The sequence below is a fragment of the Lissotriton vulgaris genome, chromosome 2_1 (genome assembly GCF_964263255.1).
Source record: "Lissotriton vulgaris chromosome 2_1, aLisVul1.2, whole genome shotgun sequence".
Classification (NCBI taxonomy): Eukaryota; Metazoa; Chordata; class Amphibia; order Caudata; family Salamandridae; genus Lissotriton; species Lissotriton vulgaris.
This window is the reverse complement of record NC_141687.1, coordinates 1,002,310,653-1,002,336,598: the sequence shown is the minus strand read 5'-3', so window position 1 is coordinate 1,002,336,598 and position 25,946 is coordinate 1,002,310,653. Positions and strand designations below refer to the sequence as shown.

The window sequence follows — 25,946 nt, the reverse complement described above, 5'->3', positions numbered from 1 at the left end:
AAAATGAGGAGCAGGGTCAAGACTGATTTGCATATGGCTTGGTCCAAACAGGGGTGGCATGGTGAACAAAAGAACAATCGATTTAACTTAGGTCTCTTGAATGGGGGTGAATGTTTGATTTGTTCAGCATTCCATCCATCATTTGTTTGTGCCACATTGCGGTTGTCCTGAACTTTGGATTTGCACTGGTCCCTTGTGACCTCAAGTAATCTTTTGAACGCTAGTGACTTCTAAGCACTGTTTTTGCATTTAATATTAAATAATTCATATCTCGACTTCTACTGATTGGATTTTTGCGGTTTTTATCTCATTTTGCTCAGATAAGTATTGTCTATTGTCCTAACCCTGTGTCGAGTCTTTTTGCTGTATATTCATTGTATTACTTTGTGTGTGTATTGCACAAATACTTTACACATTGCTTCTTTAGATAAGCCTCACTGCTGTGAGCTATGCCCCCAGAGGGTGAGCGCACGTTATCTTTTAGTGGATCTAGCTTACCCTGACTAGAGTGGTGGTTCCTGCTTGGACAGGGTACAAACCTCTGCCAACCAGAAACCCCAGTTCTAATAGAGCAGCTAAAAGTGAAGAATCAGTTCTAGCTTTAATGATGCAGGATATCGGAACCATTAGGGACTTGGGTGACTAAGTGGCAGTATAGCTCCTGGATGTGTCTTCAGTCTTTGATACTCTCATCCATAAAATTCTAATGGAATGACTTGAAAGCTGCAGACTAAAAAGCACCATACTGAGCCACCTGTAATCCTTTCTGTCCAACTACTCACAGTTTGTCTAGCCACCTTTCAGATCTAAGACTTATAATGATGTGTGTGGGATTGAATCAGTCGCCTATATTGTTTAATATTTACATACAGCCACTAATCAGTCAGTCAACAAACCTTTATGCGAATAATAAAAAACATTCATAAAAGGGGTACAAACATTTCACAATTAATACCATAGATAAAAACAAAGATAAAAGCAACCAAGCAAATAGATGAAAGTTTCCAATTAGAAACGGCTGATTTTAAAAAGCTGCCAATAATAATGCAAACCTGAATATTGGGTAATATACATAAAGAAAACAGGCCAGGCTTACGTTGTGTGAATCCATACATATTTAAAATTGGTTTTAAGAACTTTCTGGTATGCTGTGCATAATATTTACAATAAAAAACAAAGTGCTCAAGGGATTGCCCAGCAGACTTGTTACAAGGGCAGACTAAAACAGAGCTATTTTCATATTGGCCAAAGGGAGATCAAAGTAGAGATATTACAGTCCCCAAGCGAAATTTGGCCAAAAGTGTTCTCTCCCAGGGGCTCATGACCCAACTCAGGTATGGCTTAAGGCAATTTGTTAATTGTATAGTTACATACTCTCGCAGGCTAGATCTACTCAACTGTGCCTGCTCCCTGGAAGTCTGTACAAATTCTAAAACTAATTGTTTATCCTTCAAGATACCAGCTTTGATCAGAGAGGAAGAAGATGACAACATACCCTCCCAACAGATAGGCGTAGACATATGGAATGATTTAGATTTTGGCAGGACTCCCGTTGTCCCTTCGTGGTGGAGTTTATAAGTACTCCGTTGAGATGACGGATTCTCGCCCGCCATATTTAGATGTAGAAGAAATACTTTTATTTCTTCTCCTTTTTGCTTTTTCTATGTGTGCTGCATTCCGGGGCACACATAGAAAGAGCAAAATGTCATCAATCATTGTTTATCAGAAGGAAGGGACACCTTCCTGCACATAAAAACAACCATTCCCTGCTATGCAGAGACCCTTGTATTATGGTGCAAGGGTGCTTGCGATGGTGCTAGGCAGCAACATTTAGTACCAGAGCTAGGGAAAACAAAGTGGTGACTGTATTCTTATGAGTATGGCACATCCCTGCATTTTCAAAATGTCAGAGTGTGGCGCTGACAAATTTTCCGCGGCTCCAGGCTCCAACAGTTTCTTGTAAATATGCTGCATAATATTTTGTTCAAACCATAGTATCGGGCTCTATGGACGTTAGGCTTAAAGTCAATAAAGCTGGGCATGCGGGTGTCTGGTAACAATGCGCAAGTTGTTTAGCCTCCAGTTGCTATGATTTTCACTAAACAGAAGTAGCTCTCACTACAGAAAATGATGGAGACCCCAGCCTAGATGATGCCACTGTCCTGGATTAGTCAAATAAGGACATGACAAGGGATAAGGGTAGTCAGCAGGTTACTAACAATTTTTCTAATTTAATAAATATGTTGTAGCTATAAAAACTGCTTGTGATTGATTTGTCAAAATGGTTTTACATCAGTACAATCAAACAAACACTCACAACATCGGATGTTTTCCATTTTTGTATCCATACAGGTCAACGCCCATCAACAGAATGAGATATGGAAGGCCATTGCGAAAATGATGTAGACCCTGGGGGTCGACAAGTGGCACAGCATCCACTGCAGAAAGAGATGGGAGGACCTATGATGCTGGAACAAAAATTCAGCTGAAGTCCAGCGTGGCCAGTCCTAACAATATGCCAAGCGTGTGTGCCGCCTCCTGACCCCCTTGAATGGCCGGCATACATGCGGTGACCTATCTTTCCAGTTTACATGACTTTGTTTGCTGTTTTAAGGGACAGTTGTAGCAAACAGGCCAACATTTAGGATTGTGTCAGTTATGATGCCCTGTCACAATTGTGAAGGATGTTAAGTTAGCTCTATTACAGGTGACATAGCATGAAATGCACTTATGATACAGTGGATGTTCCAAACATCACATTTGTGAGTTAGTTTTAAAAAACAAACAAGAGTGAGCATGTGAGCTACAATGACTAGATACATATGATTAAATGGCTACATTTTGAATCCAAAATTCGTTTTAATATATGTTAAAAGTGACAGATTTGCATAATGTCTTACGCCTTCACAAATGTGCATACATTTTGGGGAAAAAACAGGAATGTGAACACATTGGTGACAGAGTAACACATACTCAAAAACATGTTTAAATGGTCCTTGTTAAGTCAAGATGATAAATCAATGATGCATAAAAATAGGCTACTTAAAGGGACTTTTGCAGATGATATGTTCCGTCACATATATGCTGGAGTATCCCATCAAGAAAACTCAAAATCAAGCACAACTCATGACTCATTAGCAAATTTTTGAAATGCATCAAGGTTTAGGGCCTCATTTATGAGGGTTTTCCGTAGAGAAGCGCAGCAGGCCTTCCTGCTGCGCTCTCCTACGACAAAAGAAAAGGGCAGGAAAACACTGTATCTATAAGATACGGCGCATTCCTGAACTTTTCCCCTGCGCCGGCGCACAATGGGCTGCGATGCACCAACGCAGGCCCCTTTGCACCATGGTGCAAGGGTGCCTGCATTGCAGGGATGATTATTTTCATATAGGATGGGAAACCTTTCTTTACAAATATCATCACAAGAGGCTTTTTCCTCTTTCTATGTGTGCTACAGAATGAAGCACCCATAGAAAAAGGAAAAATTAGGAGAAATAAAGATATTTCTCCTCCTTGTGCCTCCCTTACGTCTCCCCTGGAGAGGCGCAAGCTCTTGGCGCTGCTTCAGATTTACGATTTCCCGTAAATCTGGGGCAGTGTTAAAAGGCCATGGATGTTACTGGGAATGCCCCAGCAACACCCATTGCACGCTCCTTTAAGGCACAACACTGCGTTAAAGGGACTGATATTTATCAGGCAGCATTAAGCCAAACAAGCATTTGCAATGCAATAGGTCTCACAGTTGTTAGAGTTTGAGCCGTTGGCATTGTAAATGACACTGCCTTTTATTTATGTTTTGGTTTTTAAAACAAAACTAAAAGGCATTGTCAATTACAATGCCAATAGGTTAAACTCTCACAAATGCGAGACATTGCAAATAACAATGCCTTTTATTTATGTTTTCGTTTTTAAAACATAAATAAAAGGCATTGTCATTTACAATGCCAATAGCTTAAACACGCGTAAATGTGAGTCCTATTGCATAGCAAATGCTTGTTTGTTGTTCTTTTTAAATTATGTATGCTTGCAATAAAAATAAAAGATTTTTTAAAAATCACACCAGTTTCCAGGGCTAGACCGATTGGCGTTGTTTGAAATGTAAAAGGAGAAAAGAATATTTAACTAAATAATGGAAACATAATACATAACATGAAGATATGAAGCACTAACAGAACTGCCTCATCTCCTAAGGAAAAAAATGACAGCATGTATAATTTAATATTTTTAATTTGCAAGCTGTTTCCTTCGTCTTCTTAAATTGTTTTTTGGTTTATACGTACAATATCTGCATTAGACAGTGCTTTTCCGTTTTCATTCCTTCCAAAAAACACAGTATATACTTTAGAGTACAAAAAATATGGCAATTGACCTTCAAAAGTAGGTTTATGAAGATAAAATGTTCCGGGATGTACGGCATTACAACGCAGGCTTTTACACCGCGTGCCGTTACAACGCTGTTTTCACAACGCTGCGCTGTAAGGGCTGGATAGTGGAATAGTTTAATTTTCTATTCCAACTCCAGCCCACGTTACAGTAGGGAAGGTGTTGGAATAGAAAATTAACTATTCCCTATCCAATAGCGCCCTCCAGCGCAAGTCGTCATAACGACTTGCGTTGTAAAGGCAGCGTCGTAATAGCAGCGCGGGGTAAAGCCCGCGTTGTTAAGGATGTTTCCCAATGTACCGCACTAGTGAAATAGCTATGTCTCTATAACGAGATGAAAGAAGCATTGGCGGCCAAGCCACTAGATCTTGACTCGGACTTCTAGGATTGTGAATGGTTTTGGCTATGCTGTGCAGCATGGCAAAAAAAGGAATACAAAATAGCCTATGATGCAACTGCAACATTGTTCTGTATGCATGTGCACCACACACGGATGGTCCTATAAATTATGCCGGTACCTTTTGTCTTATTTAGCGCTTCAAGTTAGATAGGTAAATAAAAAAAAAACATGCAAAAGTTTTTTTAAGAGTAGGTGAGGGAGGCAGCAAGGGGTGGGGGACTATAAAAAAAAACTCTTGAAGGGTAGGCAGTGGTCCACAAAACCACTAAAGAAGCAAATAAAAAGTAAACTTTTCATTTTAAATGCAGTCCTGTTTCTTTTAAGTAAACCAGACTGCAGTAAAACAAGTCTACTCTACTGCAAGTCAATAACAGACATGGTATTGTGCTAGAGGGGCTGTCTACCGAGGCCGGAGACAAGAGTGTGTGTGTGAGCAGCAGGACAAAGCAGAAACTTCAGCCCCCCGGCAGCAGGCATAGGGACCTGCACATCTGCTTTGTGAGTTGAAAGAGCTAAACCCATTATCTGTGTTATTCCAGCGTCGTCCTCCCGTGAATGAAAGAAACCGAGCCGCTGCCCCTGCCTGAACAACGCGGCAGGGAAAACAGTGCCATGCACACATAGCAACGTCATCTGCCCTCTCAGTGCAAGGAATACAACGCACTCCCACACATACACACACACAAAAGCACACATGCTAACCTATCATCTCACTGTCAAAACACCCACTTGAGTCCAGGTCTGGCCACATTGCAAAAAACACACACGTGCAAAAGTGCACACAAGGGCAAACTTACAGCCGCCTCAGTCATGTGATGCACGCATACACCTAGCCACACACACACGCACCCACGCCCGGCCTGCTCCTGATTACTCTAAAAACACTTTTGCATCCAACATGCGCTCCGCGGAGCCGACGGGGGGAAGGGGGGGCAACTTTCTGCGGGGGTATTCAGTAATGTGCCGTTCAGCGCTAAAATAAGCGCACCGTACCCTGAGTAATGTGTTTCTTGTGGGCAGCTGAGGCCGTCCCCACATATATGTCACACTGCCCATGTGGGTTCTCAGTCTGATTCCTCCTCTCAGTAATCTGATTAACCAGGGGGGGGCAAGGCTTACGCTGCAATTTTAGCTGCTGGGTGATCTGGTATTGTGTGCAGGTCCTCGCTCGCCGTAGTCTCTCAGGACCAAACGTTATTATCCGCACCTGCCTTTCATGCGCGTTTGCCCGAGCCTGCGCCGGCCGCCCCCGAGTCTGTAGCTTCCGGGCAGGATCACAGCGCCTGGCTGTACATCGCCCGCTCTCTGCCGCAGTGCCAGTGTGTTGTCTTAGTGGGCTCCCTGGGGGCAGTCCCCGTCTTCAGGGATCAATGGTCATAGCTGCTGGCATCGGGTGTGCTATGGACCGGGTACCGGCCTGAGTCTACACTCGTGTGTGGCACGCACGATTACGTCACCCCGCCTCTCTAACCGCTCTGTGAATGGAGGCAGTGGATAGGGCAGTGCAGAGGGTCTCTAAAGTGAAACTTCCGGACCAGAGTGCGCGAGAGCCGGTGGGACCAGAGGGTGGAGGGGTGATGCTATCCCACGCACTCCCGATATCTGCTCGAATCTCTGCCTGTCGGGCTCGAAGCCGAGAGCTCAGCCGTGACAGCGGAGCATACGTGAGTAAGAGCAGGCAGCAAGTAGCCCGGTGTGTGGGGCTGACGTTTACAGCACTTGGAAGCATTCTTGCTTTAGCGTGCACATGGCCTGTTCAGGCGCACTTGCGAAAGTGAAAGCATGGAAGAACATGAGAGGAGACGGGCGCGTTCACAGCCCATGTCTCCTAAAGCGTGCGGTCACAGCCATTATCTGCAATGGTTTTGGTAAGCTCGTGCACCTCTCCTGTCCCACTTCGCAAGCTAACCGGCAACAATAAATCTCGCTACACGAAGAGCGCATGCGCTGTATCGGTAGCGAGACCTAAAAAAATGGCTTAGTGCTGCCTGATAAATATCACGCAGGCTTCTGGGCCATGGAATGTCACGAGGCGTCTCACAAATGAGGCCCATAATGTTTTTCATATTGTGATTTGCATTTTGTTTGAAAAAATATATATCTGATTCAGTGTCTTTAAAGTGTACTGTAATGTTGTACCAATTTTTGCCTAAAATGATAGCCAGCATGTTTTTCAATTGTTTTCACAATGGTAAAACAAACTGAAAATAACTTAAGATATTTTTGAGTCAAATATAAACATATTTTGGATCTGTACTGAAGTGGATTTGAAATGTATCAGGCCCTATGTATTTACTTATGCTGCAGAAGTCATTTGAAAATAGCAACAACATTATTTTAGAATGTCCACAACAGCAAAAGTAAATACATAAGGTGTGATACATTAATGTACAACTTAAGTACTGAATCCATAACATTTATTTTAAAATTTGAAAAATACTTTTAAGTTACTTGAAATGTTACCTTTGTGGAAAGGCCAAACAAAACAAACAGGCATTCTGTTTCTACAAATATTGGTACAACATTGCAGTAAATATTAACACACATTAATTCATATTTTTATATTTGTTAATAAATTAAAATCAGTTTTTTTTGTATTGTACACACAATGTACAAAAGATGTTTTGCTTTATATTGATTATTATAACATAAGTTCACTATTCAAAACAATCAATTAGAACCATTCAAAGGTGGTAAACAGTCCCTGGAAAAATGGTTAAGAGAAATTATCAAAAATAAGATAGGAGCAATATTGAAAATGACAAAAATATGACCGAATTGTTTCTGGAGATGTTCTTTAAATTCACGAGATAATGATCAAATGATACCAAAGTTTGAAAGCTTTGAAGCAGGTGAAAAAAGAAAAATTGTAAATTCTTTTGAGAAAAAACTTCATGAGCAGTTCTATTTAAACAGATACAATAAAACTATTGTATATGACTTTTCGGCCTCTTCAAGAGCAGGCAAAATGGACATTGACCACAAAGGCAGAGAAGCAGCTGGCAACCGTGTTTTGGGTGGTGAGACATCGGACACTGATGGACACAGTGGCACAGAGAGTGAGAGGACTGGAATGGAAGTCACCTCCTCCTCATCATCTTCAGAGGCCTCCACAAGCAACAGTCCCTAGTGGTGGTGGACCCAACAGGAACTGTACAAACTGCATCCTTGTCCACCACCCAGAGACCCATCTACACCCTTCTTCCTGCTCCCCCATCCAGTTGGGCAAACCCACCTCCCTAAAAGGACTGGGGTCTCCTTTTCCACAGGCACCTCACCCCCTGCCCTGTCACCTCAGCTACACTGAGTGAGGAGGCTATTGACCTCTTACGCGGCATCTCTGTAGGCCTAACCGTGATCATGAATGGCATCCAGGGACTTAATTTGCCAAATGCAGCAAATGGTTGCATTTCTGGATCCCATTCACAGTTCAATGCCTGGCATGCAGAACTCACTACCAAAAATAGCCTACAGGTACCACAACTACCATGCCCAGAACCACCACCACACCCACACCCACAACCATCAGCACACCCACAACCACCACCAGACCCATAGGCACCACAACCACACCAAGCACCTCAACAGCACACTCATCCAAACCAACAAACTCACACACAAGCCCACCTATGCGCAAAACAACACCCACCAAACCCAAACACACACACTCACCAGAATACCAGACACCAGGCAAACCAAACATACACAACATACACCAGACTAATAATCAACTGTAAAACATACAGACATATGAACCACAACCACACCAACCACTTCTACATCACATTCATTTAAACCAACACTTTCACACACAAGCACACCCACATGTAAAAAAAAACACCCACCAAACTCAAATGCACACACTCATCTAAACCCCTGCCAAAAACACTTCAAAACATACACAACATACACCAGACCCCCATGCAAATGCAAATATACAGACACCGGCACATCACCCACTCCAGCGCCTCTACCTCCGAAACCCAATCCTCCCTTACCCCTCCTACATGTACTCCTTCTCCCAAATTCCCCTCTTACCTGACCCTAACCCTGTTAAACCTAGACCCACCCCTCCCAAGAAAGATCATTGAGGTGCCTTTTCTGTGCCCAATTGATGCCCCTTACTAAGGAGGTTACCTTTAGGCAGTGTGTAGAGGAGGCACGTTTTGAGCAAGAGTTTGCTGTGCAGGGAAAGGTTTTTGTTACCTTTTTATGATTAAAAATAAAAAATAAACATGAGTGAAGTATCCCATTTGTTAATTAAAATCAGTTTCAATTTGACAAAGTTAGTCCTAATATTATGTTTCATTTACAATTCATTGATTCCTAGAAATGTTAATAATGAAAATCTGAATGACATATTTAAACTTATATTTATGACAGGAAATACACCAAATTGTTTTAAGTGTCCAATTTGTAAAGTTGATACACTAGTAAATAAAAGAACATGATGGGCATTTAAATGTTGGTGCAAGCATGATAATGAACCCTTACACCCCCAAACATGTTTGTTCTTGTTTTTTAAAGTGTTAATGCATGTGTGTTCATTTGAAAGAGATAAGTGATATCAATAAACACATATGCATTAGACCTTGCAAAAAATAAAGGAACAATTAAAATATTATAAAATACAGGAAATATACTAGACAAGGGGAAATGTTACATTAATTAATATTTAAGGTGATTTGAGTTTAGAACGAACATTGATTTTGCAGTTATTTAAAAAAAACATTCTACCTTGTGTAGTGCAATTTCTACATTAAATTACATTGAAATTATTCCAATAATGTGTAATGCATATGCTTATAATTTGATAGCTTAAGAAAAATAATTAAGAACAACTGGCTAGACACTTTTTTAGATTTTTTGATTGATCGCAATGTTTGTGTGAAGTGTCCAATATCATGAAGGCAGTTTGCTCCAAATTTAAAATTAAAATACAATTATACTGGTGTGTTTTTTTTTAATTTCTTAAATGACCACATGACACACATATGCATTACACATTAGTAAAATATTATTTGTAAGTGTGGCTTAAAAATGCACGACTCCAGAGCTAATGTAAAGTAAAAACAAATCCTACCTTCGATTTAGGCGATGACTGGGTTGATTAGCTACGTGGTAAAGTAGCAGCAGCAAATGTAGGACTTGAACAATCGGGTCCATGACGGAAAAGGAATTGGAAAAAAGGATTTGTTTCTATCTTATATCCCTTCAAAACTGCCAACTCTGTTGTGGTTGTGTACCTGCCACAATTATGCTGGGAGGAAGGCACATTGTGATTGACCCAGAAGAAATGCTGGCTGTACTCCCTGTACAGTCGTTTTTGCCTATTGCGGTATCGATGTTTGTGGAAAAATCTGTGTGAGACTGTGACACTTGGATGGACTCTCATGCATCAGCCCACCAGCATCTAAATAAAGCGGGCGGAAGGCCTAGTAGGCGGACGGAGAATCAGACGTAAAAGTCACGGCAGGACCAGATGTGCAAAGACCTAAATCAGACCCCTATTCTTTACATAGTTCAACCAGAGAATTGTGAGACCCTTTTAGCAACCCAAACAATCAAGTATGAGCATTCTGTTTAAAGAGGAAGACTTATTAGCCCACACTGAGATCCACAGGACTAGCTGGGCCACCCTGATCAGATCTGACACATAAGTGATGGCCAGCTCCTCATGGAGGAAAAAGTGTGGTGTCGAGGGTGGTAGGCTGAGGAGTTGATGGCAGAAATGGTTCTCCTCAATCTGAATAGAAGCAACCTCTCTATAGCCTCACACATCCACACCACACATTAGAACTAGCAGACATTTGCACTGAAAGACCTCCAGGAGGAGCTGTACTGGTTTATTGATCACCGTCTTGGCACAGTCAAACAGTACTCCCACAGATTGATTGGATTTGGAACACTGGGTTGCTGTACAAGTCGACCATGAGGAATTCTGGTCAAAGATGACACCCAAATTGGGGCAGTCTGAGACACTTTCAATGCACCTTCCTTTGATCAGAAAGGAACCTTCCTTCTTTGATCTAGGGCCACAGACCATGTACTAAGTTTTGATAGTGTTAATATCTAAGTGTAGGCCGTCCATAAAAGTGACAAAACTGCTGATTAAAATCTTTAGCCCATTTGGGATGCGAGACATTAACAAGGTGTCCTCTGCATAGAGCAGGGTCGGGATCGATGTAGCCAAGCATAGGCATGTCCTGCACTTACTAAACATGTATTCAATCCATTGACATATAATAAAAACAGGATTGGGCCAGGGCATAACCCTAACAAACTCCTTGGTGTAATTCAAAGGCGTCCATGCAATCCCCCCTCCCCAGCTCATATCTGACAGAACAATTATCCCGCAATGTAAGGCTTGAAGGAAAGTACCCAAATCCTTTTCAAGTCCATTCACCAAGAAGATGTCCCATGCTGCTTCATTCCATAAAAAAAAGAAATAGATGGCCTTCCTTGGCAAGTGTATATTTACTGCCTACTAAGTGGAGGTTGAAGCATTGCTCAATAGTACTCAGACCAGCCCTGAACCTATATTGCACACGCTAGATTATTTGATTAATGCTCATCCAATATTCAATCCTTTTAAGGGCTATATGCCCAATTATCATCACCATCAAATTTAGGAGTGAGAATGGTCTATAGCGCTCTGGATCTCTAGATCCTGTTTTATATTCTGGCACAATCACAGCACTATGCCAAGATTGAGGGAAGCCCTGTAAAGTAGCATTATGAAGGACAGTCATGATGATCGGGGCCTAAAGCTCCACATTTCCCTTGTATAAGCCCTTTGGGACGCATTCTGGGCCTGATGCCTTTCTTGACAGGCTTTCTAAGATCGCTTCCCTTACTTTGAAAAAGTCAAACTTCATAGAAAAGGGGAAGAAAGACGAACAATTCTCTAGCTTAGTATCCATAGAGGACGTAAAAGAATAGATAGCTTTAAAGTGGGCAACTAATTTCTCTTCACTAATGTTGGACCAAAACCATTGGTCAATGCTTTAGTCGATTTGGGCCTGTTAATGATTTTCCAAAAAGCTCCTGTATCTTAGAGATGGATAGCTGCTTTGCTTAATAGTTTGCTTTCTGTTGCTAATGGTCACTCTATAGGCAGCATGGCAAGCCAACTACTAAGGCCTTGTCCGTAGGGATGGATGTAGGACCATCGAACCACCTTACTTTCACAGGCGGTACGTGGACTGACAGACTGGCCGACCACCAGCAGTATTACAGGTACGGCAGTTGGACTGCCACTGGACTACTGCAACCACTGGTATACTTCATCCCACTGTGGTGGTGCAGCGGTTTGAGGATGCAATATGCTGGTGGTGCCGCAGCAGCACCACCAAGCATATTACAAGTTTCCTCACTGCCCTCCTTTTCATGGCGGTGAGCTCCCCATGAAAAGGGTGGCGGTGAGGAAACTCAGGGGGCCCCCTGACGCCTCTGTGCATGGAGGAGCATGCAGGGGGGACACATGCTGTACCCCCTGTATTTTTACAGCCCCTGTTCCTGCACAGAAAGAAATGCACAACCAAGTGCATTTCTTTCCGTACAGGAATGGGCTGCAGCGGTCACACAGCGATACATTTCTAAGGCACACCTATGTGCCTTAGATAGGCACCGCTGTGGGACTTCTGCAGCAGGACCACCACCTGACATGGATTCGAGTCAGATTCCGGCAGGTGGTCTGACAATGGGTTTGGAGGTCTTTCAGCGGGCACTGGTGTGGTGGCCCGCTGCAAGACCACCAAGCTCGTAATCAGGCCCTGTGTTTGACCTTTACATTCAAATCACTAGACTGTGTTTCCCCCAATAAATCATCCGAAATGAAGGATAAATTAGTTTTTCCCAATAAGCTAAGGAATTTTAGAATAATCAGCACCTCACCTAAGCCTCATCCTTAGTCATGGGGACCGAGCAGCCACAGCACTGTGTTTAACAGGAGGTTCAGTATAAGTAGGTAGAACTAGGGTAACTCAATGGGGTTATGATCACTAAATGCACTGGCTGGAACGTTGATCGCTTCAATAATGGTACCCATAGATTGTGAGATAACAACGTAATCAATAATAGAGCCTAAGCCCTGCCCTGTAAACATGGAAATGGAAGAATCAACATTTCCTCTTTGTTCCATTCCGTTATAAAGCCCAACTTCAAGTAAACATTTAAGCAACTCCTCCTCGAAGAGATTACAGAAATCTGCCCCCTGGTTTTCTGACTCTCTAAGACAGCTAAAACGTACTTGCAGACAACGAGAGAGAGCCTGGCGCTTAGATTTCCTCCCAGACAAAAAGGCTTCCTACAAAGAGGCGGTCAAAGCCTATAAAGAAGGGATCAGAACGGCCCAGGCAACTCATTACTCGGAGAAAATATTAGGAGCAAAATCAAAGCCCAAATAAATCTTTCATATTATAAAGCAATGCTCCAGTGCCAATACAGCGCCCCCTCCTAATAAAACCCAGGACCAATGTAACGAGCTTGCAGATTTCTTTTACAACAAAGTTCTAAAAATCTACTCTACCTTCCCAACTGCAACCACAACCCCGGATGCGATCAATCCACTCCCCCCCAGACCACCTCTTCACCCGGACCAGCCTTCCCTTGAACATTTTCTTCCTCTTGACCTTGACACTCTAAGCAAAGTGGCTCGCTCAGTCAAGTCGGGTTCCCCCTGTGATCCCGCTCCTCCAGAAGTCCTGATGCAGGCAAGCAAAGCCACCCTGCCTGTAATCCTGGATCTCCTAAACACGTCCATATCCGCCTGCTCTGTTCCCACAGCCTGGAAGCAGGCCATGGTACGGGCGTTGCTGAAGAAGCCCAGCCTAGATCCAGATGACCATTCCAGCTATCGCCCCATCTCACTTCTCCCTTGGGCGAGCAAGGTGTTAGAGAAGTACATAAACGCGCAGCTGGTTCAGTTCCTGGAGGATCACTCTCTGCTACACACATCCCAGACAGGCTTCAGACCGAAGCACGGTACAGAAACCGCCTTATTAGCAGTCACCGAAGAAACCAGAAGGATACTGGACCAGGGAGGATCAGTGGCAGTGATCCTCCTTGATCTAAGTGCCGCCTTCGATACGGTCAGCTATTCCACCTTGCTGGACCGTCTCCATAACATCGGAGTTTTAGGTGACGCTCTAAGGTGGTTTGACTCCTTTCTGTCTGGGAGGTCGTTTCAGATCTTCGACGGTGAGACAGTGTCCTCTAGCAAACCTCTAAGCTGCGGAGTGCCACAGGGCTCCTCCCTAAGCCCTGTACTGTTCAACGTATACATGAGGCCTCTGGCGAGTGTTGTCGAACCGTATGGCATTAAAATCGTGTCATACGCCGACGACACCCAGCTTGTGGTCTCGTTGGCTACGGAGAACAGTAGGCACTCCCCAGCTGATCTGCTAAAGTGCCTAGAGGACGTCAAGGGATGGATGACCAACTCCTCCCTAAAACTAAACGGAGAAAAGACGGAGCTCATGCTCCTAGGCCAACCTCCCCGGTACCTTTCACCTCCTTGTGGCCCAATGCACTGGGCCCTCCCCCCACTCCCAAGGAAAGCGTGAAGAGCCTGGGAGTGTGGCTGGACAACAAACTCTCTTTTTCCACCCAGGCCAAAAAACTGTCCGCTACATGCTTTGGCCTACTTAGAATCTTGAGGAAGGTTCTCCCGTTACTTCCTCTAGAGGCCAAAAAGGTGGCGGTTCAGGGTCTTATCCAGTCCCGCCTGGACTCGAATAATGCCCTATACGTGGGGGCACCCGAGCTGACCCTCCGAAAACTGCAGGTTGTTCAAAACTGTGCAGCACGCTCCCTGCTGAAAATCCCGCGCACCCAATCTGCCAGACCTGCTCTAAAAAGTCTCCACTGGCTGCCAGTGAGGCAGAGAGTGGCCTTCAAAGCACTGTGCTTGGCGCACCGCACCTTTTGGAAAACAGGCCCAGCTATTAACATTGACCTTGTCACCCCCTACCATCCTAACAGGAACCTGCGATCAACGGAGGCCTTCCTCGCCGTCGTTCCCAGAGTCAAGCGAGCCAGGACCGGGGGTAGGCTGTTCTCTCTGAACACCGCCAGGCTCTGGAATGATCTTCCCCTCACACTTCGGTCCAACTCTGATCTTCTCTCATTTCGTAAAAACCTAAAGACACTGCTGTTTGCCAAATCCTGTGTACCTTAGCACCCCCGTCCGTCACCTCTCTGGTTCAACTCAGCGCTTGGACGCCTACGGGCAGCAACCGCGCTTTACAAATATTTTTACAATTACAATTACAATTACAATTACAATTACAATTACAATGGTACCCATAGATTGTGAGATAACAACGTAATCAATAATAGAGCCTAAGCCCTGCCCTGTAAACATGGAAATGGAAGAATCAAAATTTCCTCTTTGTTCCATTCCGTTATAAAGCCCAACTTCAAGTAAACATTTAAGCAACTTTTTACCCCTACGATCTATGTTCCCTAGAGCACTAGTCTCTCACAACTCCTGAAAGGGTTCAAACACTGGTATTTAATCATAGTTTGGCATTATCATCACCCACTGCTAATATGTCAAAATTATGAAAAACATGTACAAACCTTTTCCGTAAGCACTGTACCACCAAACACAAATCCTATAAGTTACAAGAAGAGTCTTTAGGATCCACAGTGTTGTAAAAACAAATTGGATAATAGTTTAAAGAGAAAGGGAGAACCACCCACAATATCTAAATTTCCACAAATATGATGTGAACTGGATAGACGTGACGTGTGGAATAAAATTGCCAGAGCCCCACCCACCTTCCCCTCTGCAACCTCCAAGTGGACACACTAAAACACTGGACGCCTTCCCAAGTGGGAAAATCCAGGTACCAAGTCTCTTGCAAGAGCATAAGATCAAAGCCAGATATATATTCAATCCAGTCTACATCATCTATGTTGGAGGTCATTCCAGCCATATTCCCACAGATCAGTTTTAATTGTACATCAGGTCAACACCCTACCGGGAAGCATGATGACTTACATTTAGAATTGGGGGAACATACAGAGGGGCTATCAAAGGCACGTCAGGAGAAGACTTAGACACTGTTGATGCAAAACAGCATGCTCAACTCTCGCAGGACCCAGACATCTTTAGCTTTGATCATACCAAGTCTGACAATCAAAGGTGCCAAGCAGGTTTTCAAGGTGTCGCCAAAAAGTGTAATGAGAAGGGCCCAGGAACTGCACTAAAGGGGACTGGGGGACCACCACTAAAAGCCACGGAGTGGCCAGGTTTCCTGCCATTTGAATCAGTCTTCCTGGTATGGACAACATTTTTCAGCTTTCACTTGCATTTAAGTGCAGGGCTCTGACTATGGGGCGACTCCTGTGCCAACAGGCCCAAAGCTGGGTCAATGGGCTGTGAGTCTTATATGCTCAGAGGAACTGTGGAAGCTATGTGCTCAGCACAATCCAGATCAGATGTAGTTCCCAATAGAAGATTTTGGGGTTCAGCTAAATCCAAGTATTGGTGTCTCTCTACCAAATCTATTTCTTTGGTAATTACCCCACAGCCCTGGCAAAAAAATGATCAATGGTTGTAAAATTAGGAGTCCAAGGGGCTTTAGTGAGTGTAGCTTTCCACTTCCCCATCTCACAAGCCAGAGATACAGTGCACTGGGTAACTAAAAGATTGAAAAGCCAAAATAAAATGCAGTCTTACTTTCAAATTAGTAACCTCACGAGGATCAAAGAGAGTGGACCCAGCCCAGCCTCGCACAGCCATGGACGGACACAGACGGCCCGCTCTTAGCCCCTGATCGTCCAGCGCTGCAGGAAACAATACAGGGGCATATTCACAAGGAGCTATTGTGGAATTAACTGCACTTTATCGCAGCCAAAGTCGTGACAAATTTACCCCACCATTCACAAGCACCACTTTTCCCGCAATACCAGCCGCAAATAACATTGCCACAGAGGAGCCCCGCAACTATCGCTAATGAGATGCAGAGTAGGCGTTTGCCGTGACAAAAGCCGCAACAACACCACACCTCAACATTCACAACGACCAGACAGATCGGCGATAAGAACACAAAACATGCGATAAGGCACATTAGCAGCAGGAACTTTACACCTGCTCTGACCTGGTGCAAAGTCAGACCAAAGTCTGCACCACAAAAGGGAGCACAGCCCACAGCCACACCTGAAGACAAACAGATGCCATGGAGCAACTGAACATGCAGCACGGACACCCAAGAAGGCCACAACACCCACCGACACCAAACCCATGCCCGCATCATCCTCCCACACTCCCAAACCCGGACCAAGAAACTGCACATCAACACCACAAATCACCAAAAAATATGTTGCCTGAGGTCGCACAAGCACGAAAATCAGCATACATGCCTGGCACGAAAATGGAGAACCAGTCATATAGCAATGCAATCACCAACACAAAACACCATACAAACAAAAATAATAAACAACCATTCAGATGAGTCCTAGCGGGTCCACACTGGACAATCCGTAGGACACAGGCTGGAAGACGAAATACAACAGAAGAAGGTGTGCCATGTGCCCAACAAAGTAAAGAGAGGGAGAGAGCAAGGGAAAGACATGGAGTGAGACTGCACAAGCAGCACAAGGCCTTGCAGAGTACCTGGCACCACATGCCAACGTGTGTGTGTATGGCCATCTGTACACCATGAGCCCAAGGCTGTGTCCCAATCACAGCCACAAAGCCACATCACATTCCGAAACAGCAAGTAGTAGTCAGACAAACCTCCAGGATGAAAGCTCCATTGTCCCACTGCAGAAGGCTGGAGGACACCTGCACCTCTGACCTTGGTCCAGAACATTCCTGGAACACCCTGAGAGAGATGCCAGAGCAGATGCGGATGACTCCTGCACTACAAATTGCGCAAAATAACTATCTGACTTAACCACACCTCACACACCGAAGCCCCTGCCTGAGGTACCCCCTCATGGGATGGCCTTGACTCACATGGAAACAGCAACCCATGCTGTCCAACGTTGCACACACATGTGAACCAATTCTCAGAGCCGTGGCATATCCTCCACACAACTGCCGCAGCACAGAAGAGTGCAGGATCCAAGAGATGCACTAAGTTAATGACAGGCCATAACGGGCACATGCACGACCCCCATCACGTGGGACACTACCTTGCACGCATGCTACATTTACTGGGCGCGGTGCCACTGGCACTGCTGCGGATAAGTTACCGGATCAGCTTCCGCAATTCCAACATCACCTGTGTCCAGCCCTGGTTCCACTGCTGAACATGCTCATTCGAGTGTCCCATGGAAGTCCGCCTATCCAACACAACCATAGATGAATTGGACTATGACTTGAGTGTGCGCCCCCTGTTGGAACATGAACAGGAGTGTAACCGAGACAGCCGAGCCTGGGATGCCTTGACATCCTTCGTATGTATTGGCAGTTGTGCATGGGAGATTGCGCAATTCCTTGTGTGCAGTACCACATCGAGGTGCTACCCTATTGGGCTGTATTGCGAATAGGTGAAACAGCGTGTGCTGAGCACACCTGCTCAGATCCGTTAATGGATTGGCTCACCCTGGTGTTCCTTCAACACGATAACGATGTACTTTTGGAACACATTGCATATGAAGCTGCACGGGCATTCATGGACGAGTAACTATGTCCCTGCAGCCACATCCAACTGTCACCCACAACACAGGTTCCAATGACATGTTGCTACGTGGCGATTGCTCACATGTCCCACCACAACAGAGGACACGTCTGCCTTCGTCCGATCCCTGGATGCATGTGCGTGTATCAACATGTGTGTACACACACCTGTGCAGCCACGGTCCGTGGAGGGAGTTACGGTGGGGCAGGAAGGTGGGGCGGGGGAGGGCCAGGTTGGGGGGTGCTAAAAACCAGAATATGGATAATTAGAGGTAAGTAAACAATTTAATTAATGAAACGAATTTTGTAGCGCGCACTGCATCGCATTTTGCGATGCAGGGCGCGCTACGAAATTCGTTTTATTTCTTAAATTGTTTACTTACCTCCAATTATCCATATTCCGCTTTTTAGCACCCCCCACCCTGGCCCTTCCCTGCCCCGCCTTCCTGCCCCACCGTAACTCCTTCCACGGGCCGCGGCTGCACCTGTGCAAGGTGAGGTAGGTCCATGGTCGTAGCAACACAGCTTCGTTTGGCTTGTTGCCAATTCGGACACACTGCTTGGGGACAGCACACACACAGCACTGTGGTACAACATGTGAACACGTCAGACCCTTTAACCTGAGCACTGTCAGTAGAGCAGACAAAATACGCACCCCAGTGGCAGAGCACCATGCAGATCCCATGGGCAGTGAGTCATGCCCCCTGAAACGGGGCAATGGGCAGACGCCAAACAACACATAACTCATCCAGCATGGCAAGGTGAGCTGGAAGCATTGCAATCCGTGATGATCTTCATCCATTTCTAAAAAAAAAATGTCTGAACCTTGACATGTAGCCATGCTGCGTGAAAGTGTCGTAAGCATGTCCCTGCCTGTTGTGGCCGTTGCCTCATCCGTACTGACACGCACAACCCAATAAAGTCCATGTCACCCCACTGGTGTCTAAGTGTGTGGTGTGTTTATTTGAGTGTCCACTTGTGTGCCACAATGAGCATCGTCCTACACAGGGAGGAAGTGACTGACGCATGTGCAATGGTGGTATGTCCCTTTTGCAAGTTCAACCTCTGTGAGCCAGATATTGTCATGGGATTTGTACTGGCTGACATGTGCACTTACGTGACTACAACAACGTGAGTATGGTGTGCAACCCCTGACCATGTCGAGCACTGTCATACATAATAACGGAATGTTGTCACACAGATGTGTGTAAGTGGGTTTGCGACGTGCAGTTCTGTTGTCACATGTGATGTAGGGCAGCACTCCTGAGCTGCTACATATTTGGTCACTCCTACCCACAGCCCCATTCAACACATGGACTTGGGGCTATAGTGTGGGGGGTCGTGAGAATATTGATGATGTGCAATAGGGACACAGCAAGTACTCACCTTCAAAGTCATCCAATTTGCCATGTGTCTCAGGGATACACATGCGCATACACGTAAGTTACCATGGTGTACCTTCATGTGCAATCATTGTCCCCACATTCAGCCATACTCGGATACATGAGAGAACATAGTAATGACACATCTGTGTGATTCAGAATGTTTTATTCACATTCAGGTGATTGACGGAGCTGGTGCTGTACATGGCCATCCAAACCCACATCACATGGAAGCCCAGTGGTGGGCCAAACACAGTCCTTTGGGGATTGAGCAGTGATTAGGAAGTGGGAGAGTGCATTCCGCAGTAGGATTGCTGAGTAATTGCTCAGCAGTGATGAACTGGCCGTCAGTGTCACGGTCCGGGCGAATGTAACAAAGTATTCCAGGGGTCAGTACGAGGTTTTCCCAGGGCATGCTGCACAGGTCATCACCAGGCAGGGACAGGGCACATGGCAGAGATGGATCCTACTGCCACCTCCTCACACAATAATTCCCCTCCCCTTCTTACTCCCCTGATATGGGTTCTGTGTCCGGTGTGTGGAAATGGCAAAGGAATCGCCGGCAATTACTAAAAAAGTCGTTATACAGTGGGCAGTTCTCACCCTGGTTTTGCGGCGGTGCAGTCCTGCCGTCGCACTGTCAACCTCTTAATCGGCCCCTAAATGTTTCAGAGTTCCTAAATTCCACAGAGAACTGGAAGTAGACCATTGGGAGTTATGGATCCTAAATCCCATGCTATCTGAACAAGCATTTGCAATGCAATAGGTCTCGCATTCGCGAGAGATTAAGCTATTGGCATTGTAAATGGCAATGCCTTTTATTTATGTTTTGAGAACCTGCAAGTGGTGCCTAAACACGCACTTTGCACTTATAGTCCTTGCTTGTGAGAAGCAAGGCTTGCAGTAAAAGAGGTTAGGTTAATGCCAGCCTTGCCTCTCGACCTATTACATCTAAAATGCTTGTTTTATTTTATATTCTTCTGAAGGAAGGAAAGGCTGACATTAGGGAAGCTGCTGTCTGATTCAGCAGAATTTACAAAACTCTGTATTTTTACTCCAATAATTTAACATGTCTGTTTTGTGATGGTACCAGAAAGCAACTTCATGTTTAAGCCAGTTGAATCTACTATTTTCATTGCCATTGAAAGAATGAAAAGTAGCACAAGGATAGTCAATTTTACTTGAGACCTCGAATTTTCATTTAAAAGCCTCAGACATGCTAAAGATTGTACGGGTTACTGTGTATGAAAAAGTTGAAATTATGTGTCTTTTACTGCTAATCTGTGTAATAAAATACGGCCGGGGTATACAACGCCTAATCCAAAGATTTGAGCAAAGTTTAAATCTAGGGGGGGGGTGGAGGCAACGGGATGTGTGGTTGGAGCAGACCATCTCAGCTTTGACAGTCAAGCAACCACCTTGTTGTGCCAAGCCTGTGCACACACTGCACCCAGCATGAACCAAGATGTGTACTTTGTACTGTAGTATGGACCTGTAGGCAGGATTAGTGCTCACTTCATCAGGAGACCCAGATTACTGTAATTTACTGACACTGGAAAATAGGATATTAAACGATACGACAAATCCCATACTGAGCGGGAACGCAGTCAATCAACCCATGTGCATTAAAGTAATGCATAGTCCAGGACACTTGGTATGCCTCAAACAAGTCAAAGACCAATCACTGAAACATTACGTGATCTGTGTATTGCGTAGATAAGAAGCAACTATGGCTTGCATATAATATTGTAAAAGCTTCCACTTAAAGCCCTGCTGAAACCACAATACTGTTGCTGCTCCCGAGTTTCAAAAACAAGGGAAATCCAGAGAGAAAAACGGCTCTCTTTAAGGGATTTCTCTACCTTTACAATGCTCACCTGGCATGACGTCATGACGTAAATTCTCCACTAGTGAGTGGTGAGCAGTGTGAGCATGCGCACATCGATGGGCCTGCTGTCACTGCAGGTCGGAAAATAACGGACCACCTGTGCCAGGGCACAAGACAGAACCCGATAGAGACCGGTTTCAAGCCCCCATTTAAAAAACTGCCGGTGCTCAGCACCGGTGAGACTCGGTCCACTTAAAACCCTGCTGCTAGGCCCTGAACACAATAGCATAAAGACGCAGCTTGCAGTTCACTGGATGTGACACCATGATAGAAGGCGCAATGAGAAAAGCAGCCAAAGCGAAGATGTGTCTACACAAGATATCATGCTGAGTGGGTTAGGATGCGGAATGGCACATAAAAAGAATAGTTTCCCCTTTGTAAATTAGCTTATCACATACTGTGCTTCTATATGGCGCCGTTGAGATCCCGGCAACAATGGGCTTAGATAACGTCCAGTCCATAACTAAACTGCGGCAATCATTGAATTACTTCTGCCTGTGATATAAAAGTTTTGTGCTGGGCTGCCTTTGATCTCAAGAGTTACATTGTGCAATAGTGTCAGCGTTTCACGGCCCCTAGACAAAAAACAAAATCAAGTATTTATTAATTATGAGGGATGAAAACGCCTTTGATGGAGGTGAAGCAGGCCGTAAATGTGTCTAACTAAATAATGGTCTGATGCAGGGAGTCATTGCTTTGTGCTATATTTATAATGACGCAAAGGCAGCGCTCTAAAAACACATAAAACCCTTTAAAAATAAACGCCTTTTCAAAAGGCAGCTGTGCTTTGTGCGGATGCACCGCTCAACAGGGGAAGCAGTTTTTAGTGCACACGATTAATATTTGTGAACTCGGCACCTCAAGGGCAGAGTGACAGTTCACTGGCAGGTTCGGGCTACATTAATGAACAAAACTATTGTTGCTTTCAACAAAACATGCCCCTCTATTGAAACTAAATGAAGAAACCGGGCGTCGTCATTTCATGTGCTGTCCTATAAGGTCCGTGATTATAGCATGGGGAGTTGAATAAAGCCTGTATGCTTCCCCTCCCCATAGAAAAGCTTAAAAGGAAGACGAGCTGACGGAACAACGTGGCAACCAGAACGCTTGATAAAAATCAAAGTGGCACGTTCGCCATTACACAAAAGTGCACAACGGGGGCTTGTTAAACAAAGTGGCGTATCTGCCATTACACAAAAGCGCACAACGGGCGCTTGTTAAAAAACAAAATGTGGCGTCCGCCATCATGATGCCATAAAAGAATACAAAGCTGAGATTAACTTAACTAAAGCCCGCTTCTTTGAAGACAAAATCAATAACGCCCATAACTGTCCCAGAGAAATATTCCAAATTGCAAAATCTTTAATTGACACCCCATCCATTCCCCCGGATCCCAGCAAAGCACAATTCCGATGTAATAATCAAGCGGAATATTTTTATAAAAAAATACAATCAATCTCATCGGCATTTGTTGCTCCAGATCTAGCTGACCTTGAAGCAACCATGACACCCGGCATCACATCCCACAGACTAGTAGAGTTCCCCCCAGTAGGAGCGGACGCTCTGGAGCAAATTATGAAAAAAGTTAAATCTGGATCCCCAAGCGATCCCGCACCTCCATGCCACCTAAAAAAGATCACAGACACAATACGGCCAGTTATTCTCAACATCCTTAACAACTCCATCACTACCGGCATAGTCCCTACGGCCTGGAAGAAAGCTCAAGTACGAGCTCTTCTGAAAAAACCCTCCTTAGATCCAGACAACATGGCCAACTACCGCCCAATATCCCTGCTCCCCTGGGTTAGCAAACTGCTCGAGAGACACATCAATACATCTCTCACTCAGTATCTAGAATCAAACAACATACTCCACGATTCCCAGGCAGGTTTCCGCCCCAGGTTGGGAACGGAAGCAGCCCTCCTGACAGTGACCGAGCTAGCCAGGAAACAGATGGACTTAGGCGGCACTACAGCAATTATTTTGCTTGATCTTAGTGCCGCTTTCGACACTGTAAATACCATCATCCTCATCCACCGTCTCAAGCAAATAGGAGTATCAGGAACAGCCATTCGATGGCTACAATCCTTCCTAGAAAATCGCTCCTTCAGAGTAGTTGAGGGTACCACACAATCCAGGACTTGGCCTCTTGATCAGGGTGTGCCTCAGGGCTCGTCCCTGAGCCCCACCCTTTTTAACATATATATGCTCCCCTTGGCAGACATCGTCCATTCATTTGGCCTGGATCTAGTCACATATGCTGACGATACTCAATTGATCGTCTCCGTGAACCAAACCACCGCCTCTTCGCTCAATCTTGAGAAATGTTTAGTGGCAGTTAATAAATGGATGGCCAGCTCCCACCTAAAACTTAATGGTGATAAAACGGAGCTTATGATTCTTGGAAACCCAAACATCCCCTGCCCGCTTCCGAACTGGCCCCCATGCATGGGCACCCAGCCTCAGTCCAAAACCCAAATAAAGAGCCTGGGCATCTGGCTTGATGCCAATCTCAATTTCAACTACCAAGCAACAATCGTATCTGCCACCTGTTTTGGCATGATGCGTATGCTTAGAAAAGTACTACCACTTCTCCCCCCACAAGCCCGCAGGATCATGGTGCAAGCTATCATTCTGTCCCGTCTAGATTACGGGAATGCGTTGTACCTAGGGGCCCCGGCGACTACAACAAAGAAGCTCCAGGTCACGCAAAACGCAGCAGCCCGCCTCCTGCTGGGCCTTAACAGGCGGGATTCCGGGACTGCTGCTCTAAAAAGACTCCACTGGCTACCCATCAAGGCCAGAACACTGTTTAAATCAATGTGCTTTATGCATAGGGCTATGTGGAAGGAAGCGCCAGCAATGATCTGCTCGCTGGCTACTCCATATCTCCCCCGCAGGTCGCTGCGCTCCAGCACAGCCTTTCTGGCCACTGAGAACAAAGTCAAACGTGCCAGATGGGGAGGCCACTCCTTTTCCTGGAATGCGTCCAAGGCTTGGAATTCTCTGCCAGTCTCCCTGCGCGGTGAGCCTAATCTCCTACAATTCCGTAAGGAACTAAAAACCCTCCTTTTCACGTAAATCACACCACCCTCACTTGCCCTCCAGTCACACTCAGCGCTACGAGGCCTCCGGGTAGTCTGCGCTCAATAAAACCCACTTAATAATAACACTTAATAATACATGAAAGCGCACAACAGGGCACTTGGTAAACAAGGAAGTAGTCCCAGCAGCGGAACTAAACTGTAGTTGGTCGTTGCTGCTTCCTGCAAAACGTAAGTGACCTACGGGATCGCAAGCCAATGATAAGCCAGCTAACAAGAGCAATGCCAAAGTTAGCCAATGCAAGCGGCAGGAGAAATTACCCTCGATATTGTGTTTACTATAGGTCTTGCGACAGTGCATGCGCTGTCTAGGCTCGACCTAAAAATGCCTCAAGACTCAAAACCTTTCTGTTTTTTTAAGGCACAGTTTTCTTCTGGGATATTAATATTCGTAAAACTTAATATTGTATTTTGAGAATATACCCAGCTGTTGGTGATGGTTCATTCTTTATAAATTATAAAATAAGAAAAACTGCCAGACACAGTTCGTTTCGCAAACTATAACTCGCACAGCAGTCATGCAAACCATAACTCACACACCACATGCTACAGTCCTTTTGAGCCTGTGGCCTGTCCCCACAGCTCCAATAAAGAGTCTAGGAAGTGTGGGTGTATGTGAATCCACACGTAAAAGAAATTTAACACATCGGGTGAACTACAAAATACAGAATAAAAGCAAAACTAGAGAAAGGCAACTAAAACATTTTAATGGGGTACACAAAAAAGAAACAAGTAAAAAATAATAAACTGCTTTAAAACAATAAATGAATGGATAGTAAAAATGGAAACCACAGACAAAGGGGAAATCGACAGCTTAATTGACAACAAACGACCTACTAGAATTCAATCTTTGACAAATCATGTTTTTTACAAAGTCATGTACACGTGGAAGGGACTGGAGAAAAGCATATCTAAAACTGAGATGCATTGTACTTAGAAATGTACTATATGAAATATGAAACAACATTCAGAAGTAACATCATGAATACATGTTGAAGTGTTTTTTACATGTACAGTAACTGAACTAAAATACTTACACGTCTGTGCTGAGAGTAGTTGCTCTTGTAACTATAATCACAACGATCACAGCTGTTAGAAATAGAGAAATAAAAGACACCTGGAAGAGAAAGCAAGACACATTCGAGTTTATACC

General features: G+C 44.8%; 1 protein-coding gene across 1 annotated transcript in view; it reads right to left on the bottom strand.

Annotated features, from left to right (window-relative positions):
• The window catches only part of SLC38A11 (solute carrier family 38 member 11), a 501,004-nt gene that overhangs the window by 374,145 nt on the left and 100,913 nt on the right, over window positions 1-25,946 (bottom strand). The window contains exon 4 of the mRNA XM_086954209.1: window positions 25,831-25,910. Coding sequence (XP_086810335.1) covers window positions 25,831-25,910 — 80 coding nt within the window. The remainder of the gene's footprint in view (window positions 1-25,830; window positions 25,911-25,946) is intronic.